The sequence below is a fragment of the Vombatus ursinus genome, unplaced genomic scaffold (genome assembly GCF_900497805.2).
Source record: "Vombatus ursinus unplaced genomic scaffold, bare-nosed wombat genome assembly UNPS02014801.1, whole genome shotgun sequence".
In the NCBI taxonomy this organism is placed as follows: Eukaryota; Metazoa; Chordata; class Mammalia; order Diprotodontia; family Vombatidae; genus Vombatus; species Vombatus ursinus.
In genome coordinates, this window is record NW_020954579.1 from 23,794,107 (window position 1) to 23,813,458 (window position 19,352).

Below are 19,352 nucleotides of genomic sequence, written 5' to 3' on the forward strand. Positions count from 1 at the left end.
ATGAGTCCTGCCTTCTCATTATGTAGTCAAAGTATTTAAGCTTCAGCTTCAGTATTTGACCTTCCAGTGAATAGCCTGAATTAATATAAGTACTGACTGATCTGATCTCCTTGCTGTCCAAGGGACTCTCAAAAGTCTTCTCTAGTACCACAATTTAAAAGTGTCCATTCTGCAGTATTCAGCTTTCCTTATAGTCCGAGGACATTTGTAACAGTTTAGAAAAAAATCTCTTTTCCCCAAACCTCGAACTTGAATGCAACTTTGCATTTTGATTTTTAAGTAAGCAGAGGATTTCTTCCCTATCATAATAGTCACTCTCATTTATATATTGCATTAAGTTTCATAAAGTACATTATATGTATTATCTCATTTGTTCCTCATAACAACTCTGGGAAGTAGATGGTATTATTTATCCCATTTTATAGATGAGGAAACTGAGGTCCAATGAGGCTAAATGATTTGTCCAGGGTTACATAACTGAATGTACAATCTCGGTGTTCTTTTATGAAAATTAACCCGCCGCTCAAGTGAGGAAGCCCCAACCTCGCCTTCATTTGAAGAAATAGTATGTTCCATAAATAATTAATGATGAACTGGGCTAGTTGCATAGAGGAAATTAAAATAGGTCAACTATATGTGGATACCTTAGAATCATCTCAGCTTGTCACTTGCTTAGAAGCCTGCTGAATGAGGCAAGAACTCTCCCTCCCTACATTTTCATGAATTCAATTACATTCAACAAATATTTATTGGATGCCTCCTAAGCTCAGAGCACTGAAGATGCTTGGAGGAATAAGGGCCATAGGGTAACCAATCACTACTCTTATTAAGTCATCATCTAAGTGGGTTTTATGGCACATAGGAAGGAAAGAAAAGGAAAGGAAGGAAAGAAGAGAGAAAAAAGGAAGAAAGGAAAGAAGGAAAGAAGAGAGAGAGGAAGGGAGGGAGGAAATAAGTATTTTAAACTACCCACAATGTGCCAAACACTATGCTAAGTAAATTAATTAATTAATTAATGTTATTATTGTCACCATTTTACAGTTGGGGAAACTGAGGCAAAAAGAAGTTAAGTGACTTGCTCAGGGTTACACAATTAATAAATGTCTGAAGCTGGATATTTAGTTATATCTTACTGACTCCAGGCCCAAAGCTCTATCCACTGGATCACCTCTGAATCTCAAAACACTACAAAAATTGACAATGTTCTGTTACAGAAAGTGGCTCCAGAGGAGTCTGATTGGGCTTTAAAGGATGTGTAGGAATTCATTAGTCATTGGAGTTACTTAGAAGAAATTCATAGCTATCCACAAACAGTATCATTATATTTCCTTAGAAATTCTAAGGTCAGGTTTGGAACACTTGATAAATAATCTTTTCAGGACAAGGGGACAGAAAAGCAGGATGACAAAAGGAAAGAGAATATAATAAGGTGATAGGGATTAGAAAAGATGACCTTGAAGGCCCTTCTAGTGTTAGGATTCTGCAATTATATAAAAAGTTATTGGATGACAGTTATATAATGAAACCTATAAATTATTACTCTAGTTCTTTCATATGACTATGCCTGGTCTCCCCCCAATTGATGCATTTTTTCAAAGCCTGAGATTTTGTTTTGTTTATACACACACACACACACACACACACATTTTTTAATCTTCTAAAAATCTTGGTAAAATGTCATGAACACAATAAACATTTGATTTTTTTTCCTAAGGTGATGGTAGTAGTAAAGACAAATACAAATAAGTTATACCCATTTTTTCTTTATCATATTTCAGTTTGCAAAGAAGTGAATCTTGTGATACAGAAAGAATAACATCTCTCATTAAACATCACGTTCCTGATGCCAAATTAACTGCAGAAAGTGAAGAAAAACTTGTATACACATTGCCCTTGGAAAGGACAGCTTTATTTCCAGGTAACATAATAGGGGTAATTAAAATCAAAATCTAGAAATAATACTAAAATGAAAAAATCAATTTTGGGGCCAATTCATTTGAATGAGGATGAAAAATTACTATTTGAAAAGACATTGGCAGCTTTAAGTATGTCTTGAGAAAGGTGATCACGATGGTTAGGGGATTTAAAATTGTTAAGTATATAAGAATAAATTGAAGAAACTTAAGATTTTTACTTTGGATAAAGGAACACTCAGAGGAGGTATGTGATAACTATAATATGGAATTTGAAGCACTATTATGAGAAAGAGGGATTGAACTTCTGAAGATTTCTAGAGGGCAAAAAATACAAGTAATAAGTAAAAGTTTCAGAAATACAGATTTTTGATTCATACTTGGAAAAACTTGCTAATCATTAGAGCAGTCCAAAAGTAGGTTCTATAGCGTTAAAAGGTAGTGAGTTCCTCATTACAAGCAGACTCGAATTAGAGATTGTACTGTAAAATGAATTCTTGCTGGTTTGAAGTATGTAACCTCTGAGACCCTTTGCAGGTCTGAGATTCTTTGAAAGTTGTCCTGTACCAATGAGAAAATGTAGACCAAAAGCACTAGGAAAAAATTAACCATTGAGATCCTATACAAATTTGGAAGTAATCTATTTAAAAGTTGTCTATTTCTTGTGAAAAAATCTCTAGTAAAATGTTTCAATTAGTGTTTTGTATACTTTGAATATAATAAAAATATTTTAGATCTAATGCATTATTTTGGGGGGGAGTTTTTTCTGCAGAAAAATATTAATCCAAAATGCCTAATTTTATTGATAAATATATTCATTCTCAGACTCAGTAAAAAGTTTTTTTTTATGGTTTTAACATGTTTTGGCAATTCTTTAGACCTTTACAGTGATCTTGATAATTGTACTGACCAAGGCATTATGAATTATGGTGTTTCCATGACAACTCTGACTGAGGTATTCTTGAAACTAGAAGGAAGAACAGCAGCTAATGAAGCAGGTAAAAAAATGTCACATGCATTGTAAATTAATAAATGAAATATCATCTGATGTTTATAAAAGTTATTCAGATGTCCTGATTTTCAAGGGCTCCAACCTAAGACCCAAAGCTACGAATCTACTTCTCCATGCTTCCTCTGACCACCTTTCCCCTGCCCAACAACATATTATTTAACTAATTATGATATTCACAAAACATATTTATCTGATTCAAAGTAAGGCATTAATAGTTAATACTTCCTAGCCATTTTGCAACCATTGCACCTGTACTCCAGTCATTCTCCTCCCACTGGAACCTGCACTCTGCCCCTGACCCTGGTCTCTAACAGGAGAGCTTTTACCCTATCTTGCCCAGATCCAAGCCTCCATGTCACTTCCTGGCTGTTTCCAAACTATGTCACCTACAATCTAGCCATATTCCTCACTTTCTTCCCACCAGAAAGTAATCCAAAAAGTAAACTGTGCTCTGATAAGTGACCTTTCTCTTTATTTATGCCTGGAACTAGGCACCCATGGTGACTTTTTGACCATTTCCAAAATGTCACCCTGCATGTTTCCTCCTCATAACTTCTCCTTCATGTATGTCTTCCCCCTTTAGAATATAAGCTTCTTGAGAGCAGGAACTGTAGGAAGCCGGAAAGAGGGATGAGTTTTGAGGAAAATATGAGTTCCATTTTGGACATATTCAGTTTGATATATCTGTGGGACATCCAGGTGGAAATGTTCAATAATCAGTTAATGATGTATGATTGGAGCTTAGGAAAAATACTAGCAATCATCTACATAGAACTAATAGTTGAACCTATGGGAGCTAATGAAATCACCTAGATCAAACCTTTAGAGAGGGAAAAGAAGAGAGTCTAGGACAGAAGCTAAGGTGGCTTGTGACATGGGTAATGACCTAAAAAGGGAACCCAAGGAAATGTTCAGCCAGGTAAAAGGAGAAGCAAGAAAGAGTAATTTCACTTTAAAAAAAAAAAGGAGGAAAGAGTATATAGGATGAAGAGAGCGTCAACAGCATAAAACTATTCAGAAAAGTCAAGAAAGATGAAAACTGAGAAAAGGACATTAGATTTAGCAAATAAGAGATCAATGGTAGCCTTGGAAAGGACAGTTTTTCAACTGAGTGTTGAAATAAGAAGCGTTATAAACATCTGAAGTGTGAATAAGAGGAAAGGAAGTGGAGACAACAAATACACATGGCTTTCTCTTTTGATGACTCTTTATTATGCAAGCACTATGTACTAAGGCATTATGCAAGAAGCCACATATATACAAAGATAAATTTGATATACTCAAGAAACTGATTCTTCTAAGTTAAATGCAAAAGTCCTTTTGTCCTTTTGTTGTTGTTCAGTTATTTCAGTCATGTCCAACTTGTTGTGACCCCATTTGAGGTTTTCTTGGCAAAGATACTGGACTGGTTTGCCATTTACTTCTCCAGTTCATTTCATAGATGAGTAAACTGAGGCAGACAGGGTTAAGTAACTTAACCAGGGTCACACAGCTAGTATCTGAGGCGGGATTTGAACTCAGGAAGATGAGTCTTCTTGACTTCCATCCCAACACTGTGCTACCCAGCTGCCTCCTTCCTTTTGTCCTAGAAACACGCAATTCAAGTATTTATTAAGTGCTTAAATTATATGCAAGAACGTACTGTGTGCCAGGCACTGTGCTAAACACTGGGGATACAGATAAGAAAAAAGACAGGGTCTGCCTAAGAAAGGAAGTCAAGAGTGGGGCAAAGAGTGGGGTGGGGTACTTGGCACAGGGACATGATCCTCCATGGAATCAAAACTAAGCAAGAGCTATGGATGGAAAGTTGAAAATTACCTGGAAATTCAGATTTCAGTATTCTATATAGGAAGCTAGGTGGCTCAGTGGATAGAGTGTCTAGGGTTCAAATTTGACCTCAAACACTTACTTAGCTGTGTGACCCTGGGCAAGTCACTTAAATCTGTTTACTTCAGTTTCATCATCTATAAAATGAGCTGGAGAAGTAAATAACATACCTCTCAAGTATCTTTGCCAAGAAAACCCCAAATGGGGCCTTGTAGAGTTGGACATGACTGAAATATGACTGAAGGACATAAAAGATGGCTTTGGCTGCGGTTTAGTGCTCTACTCTCTAGCCCTTCAATCAGAGGGGAGAAGAAGCTGAGGAAGTTGAGAAAATGTTGAGTATAATAACTAAGTCAATCAGCAGGATGATGAGATTTTAGATGATCAGCTTATCCTGGGTGGAGAATGATGGTCCCAGTAGAGCTGCTGATAGAAATTTTCCATATGAGAGCAGTTGCCATGATGCCGGATAGGGAAGGACCAGTATAGCTTCCAAAGCTCACTGGAAGTCTCAGTAATATGAAAGTGTCTCCTATTTTAGCTAAAGCAGCACCCTATTCCTCTGCCACTTTCATAGAGTGGGGAGAGCAAGGGAAAATTTAGAGTTAGCCATGTAGTTGAAAAAAATCAGTTCCTTTCAGCATGCCAAAATGCTGTCACTCATAACAGTTAACTGAAAACAGGCAGAGAATATCTGAGTATCCTTTATATGACCAATATTACACAGACAGAAACAAACCAGTCACTTCCCTCAAGATGATAATATTCTACTAAGGGGATGCAATATCTTCCTTTGTAATTTATTTATTGTTTTAGATGTTTCAGTACTGTTTAACTCTTCGTGACCCTATTTGGGGTTTTCTTGGGAAAGAAATTGGAGTAGTTTGTTATTTGCTTCTCCAACTCATCTTATAGATGAGAAAACTGAGGCAAAGAGGGTTAAGTGACTTGCCCAGGGTCACACAACTAGTAAGTATCTGAGGCTGGATATGAACTCAGGTCTTCTAGGATTGGTGCTCTATCCACTGTGCCCCCAGATGACCTTGTAATTTATATACATATATAATTTGTGAAATCACCTCAAAAATGTTTTTAAAAGAACTACAGCTTTTATGTACATCTTGCCTTCTCTACTGGAGTATAAATTCCCTGAAGACAGAGACTGTATTTATATTTTTTTTTCTTCCTTCACTGCCTGTCTCCATACCTTGGAAATAGTAAGCATAATTATTGAATTTAATTAAAATAATCAGTCTTCATTTGTTTCCTCCATTTGTTTAGAATTGACACTATAAATACAATATCTGAGGCTTTTTTTCAGATACCCCTAAAAAGGAAACTGTTATGTTTTGAATCCTATTTTGCTTATAAGGGATTTATTTTGTGCTGTTCTTTTCTCAATGTGTCTGCAGATTTTGGCAGTCCTGGGCAGGAGCAAACAGAAGTCACCAGACATTTTGAAAACTTTGTTGAACCAGAGCAAACTTTCCCTTCTCTTCCTGGAGAGAAGATGGAGACAGTCAGTGGCATGGCTCTCTGGAGACAACAGATTTGTGCAATTGGAAGGGTTCGTTTCTTAAAATTAAAGCATGACGGGAAAGCTGTTGTGTCATTGTGAGTATCAGAATCCTTCTGATTCATTTAAGGCATAAATACATATTTTTGGTCTCTGAAAATTTTTCCTCTATTAAGTCCTACTCTGATGCCCTGTCATGGTGACCCTGAATTCTTGAAGTCTATACCAGCTCAGTATGAGCTCTAGCAGCTTTTACCATGTTTAAAAAGAATTCAGGTCTGGTCCTGGCAACAGATTATCTCGCTTTTTGAGGATCAGCTAACTAAGCACAGAGATGCTTCCCAGCAGTAGGCTGATTGCATGGTGACCAACACTTTTGCCATGAAACAAAGAAAAATGTTTCCATCCTATAGAGCTCCCTCTCTTTTCTGTAGCAACAGTTGCAAAATGATAGTAAAGGAGACAGTTGGTGCTAAAAGTTTGTAGTCTTTAGTCTTTAGATCATTTATAAACATGAGCTTAGTTGTTGGTACTAAATGTGAAATCCTCGTCCAGTGGCCAACTAATAAATATACCACCAGAAGAACTAAGTTACATCAATCTTGATATCTCTCTGTAAACAATAACAGAAGACAGAAGGAAGTTTCAGTTAAAGGAAAAATGGCTCAAAGTTTCTTCATAAAGGAACAAATAAAGGAGGATTTGGTTTTATTGAATCTAATGGCAACAAGAAACAATATACCATGAGACATGATCATCCCATATTGTAGTACTAATGATAATCATTTGCCCCCCAAAATGTTATGTAAATAATTGTCCCTTATATGCTATTTTTCCCCCAGAAGATCGAGAAGTTCAGAAATTATAAAAATGATAAATCAAGAAATGATAAGACCCAATTCAATGTCCAATCTAAGGATTTCTCTATTGATGATGGAGATCTTTCCACATGCTCCTGTTTACAAACCACATCATGTTGTTTGTATCTAGCCCAAGAACATTTCAGGGTATTCTAAATGAGATCTATAGTCGCTGAGTTAGGTCTAATTTTCCACACAAGAAAACTAAGTGGATGTTTTTCATCCTGTGGTTCAGACTGTGACATACAGCTGAATGAACAAGCTATAGAGTTTATCCATTGATACATATATTTTATTGTGGGATCTTTTAAGGCAATTGGGGTTAAGTGACTTGCCCAGGGTCACACAGTTAGTAAGTGGCAAGTATTTGGTCTGAGGTCGCATTTGAACTCAGGTCCTCCTGACTTCAGGGCCAGTGTTCTATCCACTGTGCCACCTAGCTGCCCAATACATATATTTTAGACAGATAGTAGAAATGGGTATGGAATCAAGCAAAAGGAGGAGTGCAAACTGGATTACATTTAGAAAATCTTACAGTTCTTTTAGTGACCACAAGATTCTCCCTGAAACAAATGTCCATCTTTTCAAGGTTCCTTCTGGCTCTGGAGTTATACTCCTATGTTCATATGCCTAGGATTCATGTGGACATTCTCTCGATCAATAAACATCAAAGACAAAAGACATTATAGCTCAATGAAAAGGTGCCTCACAGGCTATTCTCAGACTTAAATAAAGAAGTTGAATAGAGTTAATTTTATTGTAAACTCAAAAATCAATTATATACATATACACACACATATAATCATACTATATATAATTTTTAGTTATTCTTACACTGTCATATTCATGATAAGCATAATTTTAAAAGACCGCTATCTACATGAAAGGATGATAATGTAGAGATATTCTATGCAGAACTTGTAAAGAATCTCCAAACTAAGTCAATGATATTTGTTAAATGCAGTTGGAAGATGGACACTGGGAAGGATTGGGAAAAATAGAAGTAAAGACTATCCATTATGGATATTTTCTACAAAAAAAAGAAGTAAATGATTACCGTTGGAAAATTGTGCAACTCTTTTAACACTCCTATGTTGGTCTAATGGTCTAATTTAATACTAATACAATTTTTCCCAGTAGTGCTGAGTAGCTGAATATCATAGAACATCACAACCTCCAAAGAATTAAAATTCCAAGTGACCCAATGGGTAATGGAAAAATGCACAGTTGGGGAGAGGAGACTATAGCATTTTATCAATAGTGACATGTATAATAGATATAATCATAATCATAGTTAACATTTATACAATGTGTTAAGGTTTACAAAGTGCTTTATAAACATTATTTAATTTTACCCTCACCACAACCCTGTGGTCTAGGTACTATTATTATCCCCATTTTACCAGTGAGAAAATTGAGATAGTGAAGTTAAGTGACTTGCCCAGGATCACATTCTCAGTAAAGGTCTGAAGTTGGATTTGAGCTCAGATCTTCCCAACTCTAAGACCGGCACTTTACCCTCTCTGTCACCTGACTGCTCTGTATGAAAACTGAAAATAGAAATATATTATTAAGAAAATATGTGACGACAAAAGGATAATCATGAAGTGAGGGATAAGAGATGGACAGTCTACGTGCTGAACTAGTGTCCATAAAATGTGATACTTTCAGTGTTAGAGAGAGCCGCTGGGTAGGGGTGGGGAACCTGCTGTCTTTAGGCCACATGTGGCCTTCTAGGTCCTCAGGTGTGGCCTTTTAACTGAGTCTAAGATTTACAGAACAAATCCTTTTATTAAGGGGTGAAGTTTGGATTCAGTCAAAGGGCTGCACTTGAGGACCTACAGGGCCACAAGTGTCTTTGAGGTCGCAGGTTGCCCAACCCTGTCACCATAGCTATGACTATTGGCATGAGGGGTGGGAGTGGGAGAAAGATCTAATAAACCTTTCTGGCTTGTATACAAGGCATAGAATGCCCTTGACATATTTTTTTTTTTCTTGACGGGGTCAAATAAAACAAAACTGAATTTATGCTCACTTGTGATGTTTTCTTCTTTCTAGATTTTTGTTACTGGCGTTTACTTTGATTCCCATTGCCCTTGAACATATACTGAGCCAAACATTTTATCATCCTACTCCTTGGAGATTTTCTCCTGATATGTATTTTCTCTCTCCTGGACAGCAACCACAAGCTCCTCTCAGCAGCCTATTAATTGTCAACAACACAGGTGAAGAAATTACATTAACGTGTTTAAGTGGATCATTTTTAGTTTTAAAAACATCTTTTCCAATTCCCCAGTAGGCCAGTAGATTTATTATCTAATTCAATGGTGTCTAAATGCTTTTGATTACACACCCTTCCATAAAATGCATGTACTTACACTCAAAATAATATATGAATATTTAGGATATAGGGATAAGACATGTAATTTCACTGCCATCAGGAACTGCTGATGAGAAAATTTTCTCTACTCATGAAAGTATGCACCTTCTCTGTGACTTGTAACCACAGAGCGCCAAGAAGTTAAGCAATTTATCCAAGATCATAAAGTCAGTATATGTCAGAGGTGAGACTTGACCCTAAATCTTTCTATCTTTCTATCTCTCTGTCTACTACACCATGGTGCTTCTCCTATAGTTGAATTTAATTGAGAAGGTTTTTTTTACCGTTGATATACAAAATTTAAAAATTAACATGATTTATTTCACTTTTATTTCATACTGTTCCCCTTCTTTTCGTGCTTTAGAATGTACATAATATATTAGTACAATAATATATGTGTGTATTATAGATAAAGTCTATATATGTGACCCTGGGCAAGTCACAAACCTCTATTTGCCTCAGTTTCCTCATCTGTAAAATGAGAATAATAATAGCACCTACATCCCTGGGTTGTCGTGAGGACCAAATGAGATAGTATTTCTGAAGTGCTTGGCATAGGGTCTGACACATAGTAGGCTCTATATAACTGTCAGTTACTATTATTATTATCATATACCCATATACTGCTATACTAACATGCCAATATATTTGTACAAATTAGAAAATATTAATACTGCTTTATTCATATATTAATTACATATATTTATTTAAATTATACACATATACTTTTATACAAGTATCTGTTTTATAAATACCCAAAATATAAATTAAATAGGATGAAAATATGAACTAAAAATATTTTAATTTTTTTATTAGTGGTATAAAAGTCTTAATCAACAATTAATGAAATAAGATATTTTAGTAATAGTGTTATTGAACATGCTTTACTCTTTTTTTAATTATACTTTAACACTTTGTGATATAGCCAGTCAAAGGTCCAGCTCCAAGTTCAACTTATTTCTTCACTTGGTTTGCCATCTATCCCTGAACTATTGTTGTAACCTCCTAATTCAACTCCTAGCCCAGTGTCTTCCCTGCCCAATCTGTCCTCACCGTAGTTGCCAGTGTAATTTCCCAAAAGGTACAGGTCTGACCATGTCACTCCCTGATCACCTCTCCTCAATAAACTCCAATGGCTCTTTGTAATTAAAAAATCTAGGACCAAATATAAATTCTTCCATTTAGCATTGAAAACTTTTCACTTACTGACCTTTCTTATCTTTGTAGTATTTTAACACATTGCTCCCTTTAAACATGGTCTTCCAACCAGTCTGACTTACTTGCTGTTCTGTACATATGACACTTCATTTTCTGATTCTCTACCTGTCCACTGGTTGAATCCCAGGCCTGGAATGATCTCCCTCCTGCCATCTCCCTTTTATAATTACTGGCTCCTTTTAAAACTCAGCTCAGGCACCACCTCCTCCAACTAGGTCTTTCTGTACTCCCCAGCTATTAGTGCCCTACTCTTTTAAGCTACTCATATTTATCTTGTTTATACTGGTTTGTGTACATGTGTATCTCTGTTAGAATGTATGCTTCTTCAAAGCAAGAACTGTTTTTACTTTTTCATTTCATACCTAGGGTTTAGCACAGTTCAGGGCACATAGCACTTAATAAATCCTTGTCGATTGATTGATTGTCGTAACTGAAAAAGATACCTTACAAAGAGACTTAAGTCCAAATGGAAGATATGCGTTGCTGGGTTGAACTTAGTAAATCAAAATATTCATATCCAAATCTCATTCACCAAATATTCAAAAGCTAAATTGAAATTTAGCTTGCAATTTTTGGCTTCTTTGATGTCAATCATTTGTTCTTGCAAACTATCCAGAATAGTAATAATAGTAGTAGTAGCAGCAGCAGCAGCAGAAATAGAAGAAATTGTAGTGGTGGTAATAGTAGTAGTAGTAGTAGTAGTAGTAGTAGTAGTAGTAGTAGTAATGAAAGCTATCGTTTATATGGTACTATAAGGCTTGCAAAGCACTTTATATGTGTAATCTCATCTGATCTCACAATAACAATCCTATGAGGTAAGAGCTATTATTACCCTCATTTTACAGATGAGGAAACTGTCTTAAAGAGGTTATATGATTTGCCCAGGGTGACACCTAGTGACCCTGTAAGCATGAGATAGGATTCAAATTCAGATATTTCTGGCTCCAAGTTCAACATTCTATCCACTGTGCCACCTAGTTGTTAGATACATACATATATACATACATACATACATACATACATACACACATACACACATATATTTAATAACATGTTCAAAACCCATATAAACTTTTCATATAGAATATTTTAAACAGGTTTGAAAATTCTGTTTCCAAATTTAAGTGAACAGAAATGAAAGTTTCTGTAGGAGACACAAAACACTTTGGCATTAAAAGCTTGGTTTTTAAATGTCTCACTAGACATAACTTCATGCTATCATTTACTATTATCTCAAGGCACAATGTACCTGGAGGAAGAGGTTTATCGTTAATAGAGATGTCAATCCATTTTTCAAATAATCTTCTTGATGATTTCTATTGGGGAGGGGGCAGACTTCTTTTTGAATCTGATTAAATCATCATTGTTTTTATCTCATGTGATTGGCAGAGAGTTCATACTAGAAGTCGGAGAAATGCCAGTTCTACCATTTTCTTGTTTGCTTATATTCCCCCAATTAGCATTATCTTCAATCTATAGTTTCTTTGCAAGAGCTTTCCTAAGTCTTTTGTTCAATTTGTGAGTCTATATAACATTAGACAATAAAATCTTTTAAGCCATTTAACTGAGCACACATAAACTTAAATATTTTGTGATATATTGCAAGTAAATAAATGAGAGAACCACTGTCCATCTATCCATGTAGACACATGACTGACTATCTCGCATTCAGATTTATTAAGGGTACTGGTGTTAACCTATATACCAAATATCTATAAACCTTAATTTCTCTTTTTAAAATTCTATTGATTTTTATATCACCTACATTTCTCATATGTCCCTCACCTCCTCCCTTCCCAGAGAGTTATCTTTCATAATAAAGAATAAAAAAGAGAAAAAAAGTTCATCAAAACTAGTCAACTATAAAAAAGTTATAGCATTATATGCAATGTTCCACAACTGCAGTCTACTACTGCAAAGAAGTGTTTTAAGCTTGGTCATTATAATTTCACAACATTCTATTTTGGTTCTTTTGTTGTGGTGGTTATTCTTTCCATTAAACTTGTTGTAGTTATTGTATGCATTACATATGGTATGTATTGTTTTCCTGGTTCTGCTTACTTCACTTTGAATCCATTCACATATCTTCTTGTGCTTTTCTGTATTCATCATTTCTGTTTTCACTGACTGTTCCCCCTACCTGGAAAGTTCTCCCTCCTCATTTCCACCTCCTGATGTCCCTGACTTCTTTCAAGTCCCAACCAGAATCCCACCTTCTACAAGAAGCTTTTTCCCAATCTCCCTTAATTCTACTGCCTTACCTCTATTGATGATTTCTAATTCATTCTCTAAAAAAATTTATTTGTACATAGTATTTACATATTGTTTACCCCTATAGACTGTGAGTTACTTGAAAGCAGGGACTACCTTTTGCATTTTTTTTTGTATCTGCAGTGCTTAGCACAGGACCTGTTACATAGTTGATGCTTAACAAAGGTTTATTAGCAGCCCAGAAATATGTCATAACATGCATATACTATAATTTATTTAGTCATTCCCCATTTGTTGGCATCCACTTTGCTCCCAGTCATAAAGTTTAATTTCTTTGAATTTTAGATTTTTAAAAATAAATAAAGTCTAATATTTTCTTACCATACCCCTGTGGATTATCTTATGCAGGGAACCTACTTTGGACAACACTGACCTATTCTACTTAAGTCTTCCCTCCCATAATGCAAATCACAAACACTACATAACTGTCTACCTTGCTTGATTCCCATCTGTGTCTCTCTATAAATTCAGTATAGTGGGCCCAACATGCTATGACTTTCCTAAAATTCTTTTGTGAACACCAATGGAACAATTGGGCTCCTGAGAGGCCATCAGTGATTCTTAGAAAACATACCTAACCTTTGACAGAAACTAAAAAAAACACCTCGTTAGAGGAGGGTATAAGGAATGATGTGTCTGGAGTCTGTGGTGATTTCTGAGAGGATATATCCCAAGCAGAGGATTACAAGAAGGATTAAAGTTTAAGCAAAGCTTCCACAGAACAGAACACATATTAAATGATTTCATATTGTAAAAGTAAATGGAAGAGATAATTTCGACAGATACTAAATGCTGAAACTGCAGGTTGGGAGTAAAGAGTAGACGGGTAGAAGACTGAAAGACTGAGCTTCATTACTAGAAAAGAGAAAGGGTTATAAGGGTTTTTTAAATATGTAATTTTAATTCCATAAATTACTTGGACATAGAAAATCTCTTTTAAAAATCATAATATACAGTGATCTAAGACAATTCCAAAACAGTCACAATGGAAAATTCTGTCTGCATTCAAAGAAAGAACTATAGAGTCTGAATGCAGATCAAAACATGCTACTTTCACTTTTTTTTGTTTTTTCTTTCTCATGGTTTTTCCCATTTGTTCTGATTCTTCTTTCACAACATAACTCATTTGGAAATATGTTTAACGTGACTGTACATGTATAGCCTATTTCAGATTGCTTGCTATCTTGGAGAGTGGGGAGGAAAGGAAGGGAGGGAGAAAAATTTGGAACTCAGAATCATAAAAAATGAATGTTGAAAAGTATGTTTACATGTAATTGAAAAAAATGAAATACTATTTAAGTAGAAAAAATTATAATAAAGAAGCTTGCAATGTCAATGATAAATTATTTTTCATATTACTAAAACTTGAATAAAAAAATTTCTGATTCAAGAAACCTGCCCCATGCCATTTTAGCAGAATCTGTTGCAGACTTGCGCTGTCATTTTGGCTTAATACAGTATGGGACGTTTAAATTTGAAAGCTTAAAAAATACAACACTTTAATGATTTCCTGGTGTCTTCTTCTTAAATGTTTATTAGGATCAAATATTGAAGATTTTATAAATTCTCTGAAGCACCAGAATATAGTTTTGGAAGTAGATGACTTTGAAAAAAGAAATGGAACATCTGACCTTGCCTACAATGGAGCTATAATAGTATCGGGCAAAAAAGAGGTAGGTTGGTCTCTATTCCCAGCTTTTTATCAAAGTGTTTATATTATTATGTCTGATAAGATGGAGAGAAGGTTACTCTCACTAGTTTACATGGGCTGATAGTTAAAAGATCTACTAGCTGGTTTTGGAATCAAATACAAAATTCTTCACAATCTTGACTCTGTGGACAAATTACTTCATGTATCAGTTTTTTTCCTAAATGAAATACTTTTTAATTTTATAGAAGTTACTAATTAACTTCAATACCCAAACTCCCAATAAAATAAAAGATGATGCTTTTATAGTTTTGATATTAGTATTATATATGAACATGAAAATCAATCAATAAGCATTTACTAATGAGGAAGATAGTTGATGGACTTAAAGTCAGGAAAATTGACTGAATTTAAAACTTACCTTACTAGCTATAGCTTACTAGCTTACACTTACTAGCTATATGAAGGTATTTCCCAGGGTTGTTGTGCCTTTGTTTCAATAATGTGTGCCTCTTTGTGACCTCATTTTGAGGTTTTCTTGGCAAAGATACTAGAGTAGTTTCCCATTTTCTTCTCAAGCTCACTTTACAAATGAGGAAACTGAGGCAAATAGGGCTAAGTGATTTGCCCAGGGTAACACATATACTAAGTATCTGATGTCATATTTGAACTCAGGTCTTCCTGACTCTAGACCAACCCAGGAGCTCTATCTGCTGTGCCACCTGGTGCTCTATAAATACTATTACATGTGCTATTATCTTTGTACTACTATGTACCAGATATTGTGCTAAATGCTACTGATTTAGAAAAAAAATCCCTGCCTTCATTCTAATGAGATGAAATTATGAATGACAATAAAATGTAGTGAAAAGAGTGCTGGGCTTACAATTAGGAAGAAATGGATTCAAATCCTGCCTCTGACACTTTTTAATTATGTAAATGTGAAGGTAAACCTACCTCAGTCTCATGGAACCCACTGTCATAGCTGGTTGTGATGTACCTTAATTGAGAGAGATTCCATAATAACAAGATTATACATCCTTGATATGTGAAAGTCATAGCATTCATTGGACAAACTCCTAGATTCAGCTTTATATATGACATGAATAAATGCCCCTCCATTTTCTAGTGTAAAACATGGAGCAGTCTGTGTAATAAACTATACAGTCCATTGTTTTAACAGTTAACTCTTTCTCCCTCAATAGCAAAGAAATATCCATGAAGGAAGATACTAGAACACTACAAAATATTTTTTTTCTTCTGGCTAAATTCCAAAACTGCTTTTGTGAAAATCAGTCTGCTCTCAATGTCAGCTCAAAATAATGGCTAATAAATACAATACTGTGAGTAAGACAGAGCTGGGCTGTGTCTCTCTTTTTGATTATATATAGGAAATTTAAAATCTATTTAGCTTAAGCTAAATCACTGAGGGCTCCTTCATCCACATTTAGACATAATCTTTGTGTATTTGGGGGAGGGGGGATCAAGAAAAATTTATTTAATTATTTTAAACCCTCTTTTGGTAAAATTTTGAGCTCTAAATTCTCTTCCTCCTACAAGGCAAGTAATATGATATCAATTATACATGTGAAATCATACAAAATATAATTCTTTTTAGCCACGTCACAAAAAAGCAAGGAAAATAAAGTGAAAAATTATATTTCAAATTGCACTCAGAGTTCATCACGTCTCTCCAGATGTAGATAGCATTTTTCATCATTAGTCCTTTGGAATTGTCTTGGATCATTTTATCGATCAGAGTGGCCCAGTCTTTTGCAATTGATCATCATTACAACATTGCTGTACTATGTACAATGATATCCTGTTCCTGGCTCATTTCACTTTGCATCAGTTCATATAGGTCTTCCAGTGTTTTTCTGAAACCATCCCCCTCATCATTTTTATAACACAATAGTACTCTGTCATAATTATATGCCACAGCTTGATCAGTCATCCCCCAATTGATGAGCATCCCCTCAATTTTCAATTCTTTGCTACCACGAAAAGAGCTGCTATAAATATTTTTGCACATATAGGTCCTGTTCCTTTTCCTTTGATCTCTTTGGAATACAGACCCAGAAGTGGTATGGCTGGGTCCAAGGGTATGCACAGTTTTATAGCCCCTTGGGTATAGTTCTAAATTGCTCCCCACAACAGTGAGACCAGTTCACAACTCCACCAACAATTCATTAATGCACTTGTTTTCCCTCATCCCCCTAGCATTTGTCATTTCTGATAGCTGTGAGGTGGTACCTCAGAGTTATTTTAATTTGCATTTCTCTAATTGCTAGTGAGTTAGAGCATTTTTCGCATAACTATAGACAGCTTTTATTTCTTCTTAAAACTTCCTGTTCATATCCTTTGGCCATTTATAAATTGGGAAATGGCTCTTATTTTCATAACCTTAACTTAATCCCCTATATATTTGAGAGATGAAGTCTCTATCAGAGAAACTTGCTGTAAATTTTTTTTTGATATTACTTCATTATGTATTTCACTCTTTAGCAAAATCTAGTTTCCCTGATTATCTCTTTTAATACAATCTATTTTTGCATTTGCTTTGTCTGAGATCATGATTGCTACCCCCGCCTTTTTAAATTCAACTGAAGCATAATAGATTCTGCTGAAACCCCTTATTTTAACTCTCTATGTCTCTTTTCAATAACATGTTGTTGGATTCTAATTTTTACTATCTAATTCTACTTTATGATTGAGCTCATCCCATTCACAATTATGATTATTGTGTATTTCCCTCCATCCCATTTTCTTCTGCTTATTCTTTTCTCTCTCTGTTTTTATCCTGCCCCTTTTCAAAAGTCCGTTTTGCTTCTGATCACTGCCTCCTTTAGTCCACTCTCCCTTTTTTCATCCTTCTCCCCCCCCCACCTTTTCTTTTATTCCCTTCCCTTCCTATTTCCTTGTTGGGTAAGATAGATTTCTATACCAAGCTGAATGTGTGTATGTATATAGATGTAGAGAGATATAGATATATTATTTTCTCTTTGAATCAATTCTGATGAGTTTGAAGTATAAGAATTACCTGCCATTCCCTCCCCCCCCACTATCTTTTTGGGTAAAAGCTAGATTAAAAACATGATTTCTGAAGAATAAAAAATATATAACAGTAAGATAAATGAAGTTGTATACTAGAGTAGGCATTACTTCTGACTCAAAGAAGCTTCAGGACCTTATGCTCATTCAACATTCAAAAGCTAATTTTCTGAAATAGGTTGGCAAACTACAATCCAAAGACCAATTCAGTCCACCATCTATTTTTGTACTGGTTTATAAGATAAGAATGGTTTTCATATTTTTAAATAGACTAAAATTTTATTTAAAAATTTAAAAAAAAACATTTTTAACTCACTGCCCAGATTTGACCTGCTGAGTAGAGTTTGCTCACCTCCGGCCTAGAAAATCACATCAATTTTTTAAAATTTGATATGTGTAAATTAGAGCTCTCAAGAGCCAAAAAGTTCTGTATTTTATGTCTTGTCATAGAAAGCCCCTAATTATAGAATACTTCAAACCAAATATCCATTCTAACAGGAAAAGTCAAATTATGCATACAAGCTACTTCCATACCCACTGCTGTAATTTGTTCTCAATGAAAATTACAATATCAAAGTATCAATGAAATCAATAAAATTTTATCACAACAGGGACATTTATGGTTTATTAGCAAAAAAAAATTAAAAATTTGTGTTTACCTTCCAACCCCCTGTGCTTACTTGCTGATCATGTTGGTTTTGAGATAAAAATAATTAAATCTCTAAATAAGATGATAGATATTTATTCATGAAAATTTATTATATGAAGTGCCAAAAATCATGTTTTGAAGATATAGGAATTTGTAAATTATTGATTTACTTTTTTATATTCTACCAGAAAAAAATAAACATTTTCTATCCTTTGGAAATTGGGATGAACAGTAGTATTATCTCATTCTGGGGCCTAATTTTTCTTTCTTTTGAATCTTAGGTTCATTTTTCATGGGAAATACTTCAGTCCTATTAGCTTCTAGGAGATGTTGATATTCAAGTCCATTTAAGTGACAAATATATACAGCTAAAAACAAAATTCAGCTAAATGGCTAATAGCAATATTCACTGTTTATTCCAAAATTCTGATTTCTTACATATACTAGATAAAAATCACAAAATGTGGCAAATGCTAAAATTAAACATACCTCATCGTTCAGACCATAGTCTTAATGATTTAAATAATGTTTTTATATTTTCTGTTTGAACGCTTATATTGGCTCTTTGATGACTTTGAGTTCACACTTGTTTTGTTTTTAAGGATTATAGATTTTCTCTTGCATGTAACACCAAGAGACTGAACTGCTTTCCTGTCCTAATGGATATTGTCAGCAATGGAGTACTTAGAATGTTGAACTCCTCCAAGCAAATTCACACTGAGAAAAGTCTATTTTCTTTGGTTAGTATGAAAATATCTCAATTTTCATTCACTGTTAGTCAATGAGTAGTTTTAGTGAATAAGTTTCACAGAAAACTGAAGCTTGCCATTTTTTATGCCAAAATTATTTTTATTATTTTTTTATGAATGAAAAGTTTTCTGAAAGATATTTTACTTTTCTACCTCATTAAACAAAGCATACTGAGTATATTGTAGAAACCTTCTATCAATGACTTAGAGTCTTTGAAGAATTTTAACATTAGAGAGGACATAGAGGCCATCTGGTCT

The 19,352-nt window shown here is 34.7% G+C and overlaps 1 protein-coding gene across 3 annotated transcripts in view; it reads left to right on the plus strand.

The window, feature by feature from the left end:
- Positions 1-19,352, plus strand: part of LOC114050932 (ATP-binding cassette sub-family A member 10-like) — a 117,437-nt gene that overhangs the window by 54,160 nt on the left and 43,925 nt on the right. For all 3 annotated transcript variants that reach the window (XM_027872978.1, XM_027872980.1, XM_027872979.1), the window contains exons 17-22: positions 1,779-1,918; positions 2,792-2,911; positions 6,165-6,366; positions 9,187-9,353; positions 14,537-14,670; positions 18,948-19,085. In XM_027872978.1, the coding sequence (XP_027728779.1) occupies positions 1,779-1,918; positions 2,792-2,911; positions 6,165-6,366; positions 9,187-9,353; positions 14,537-14,670; positions 18,948-19,085 (901 nt within the window). The remainder of the gene's footprint in view (positions 1-1,778; positions 1,919-2,791; positions 2,912-6,164; positions 6,367-9,186; positions 9,354-14,536; positions 14,671-18,947; positions 19,086-19,352) is intronic.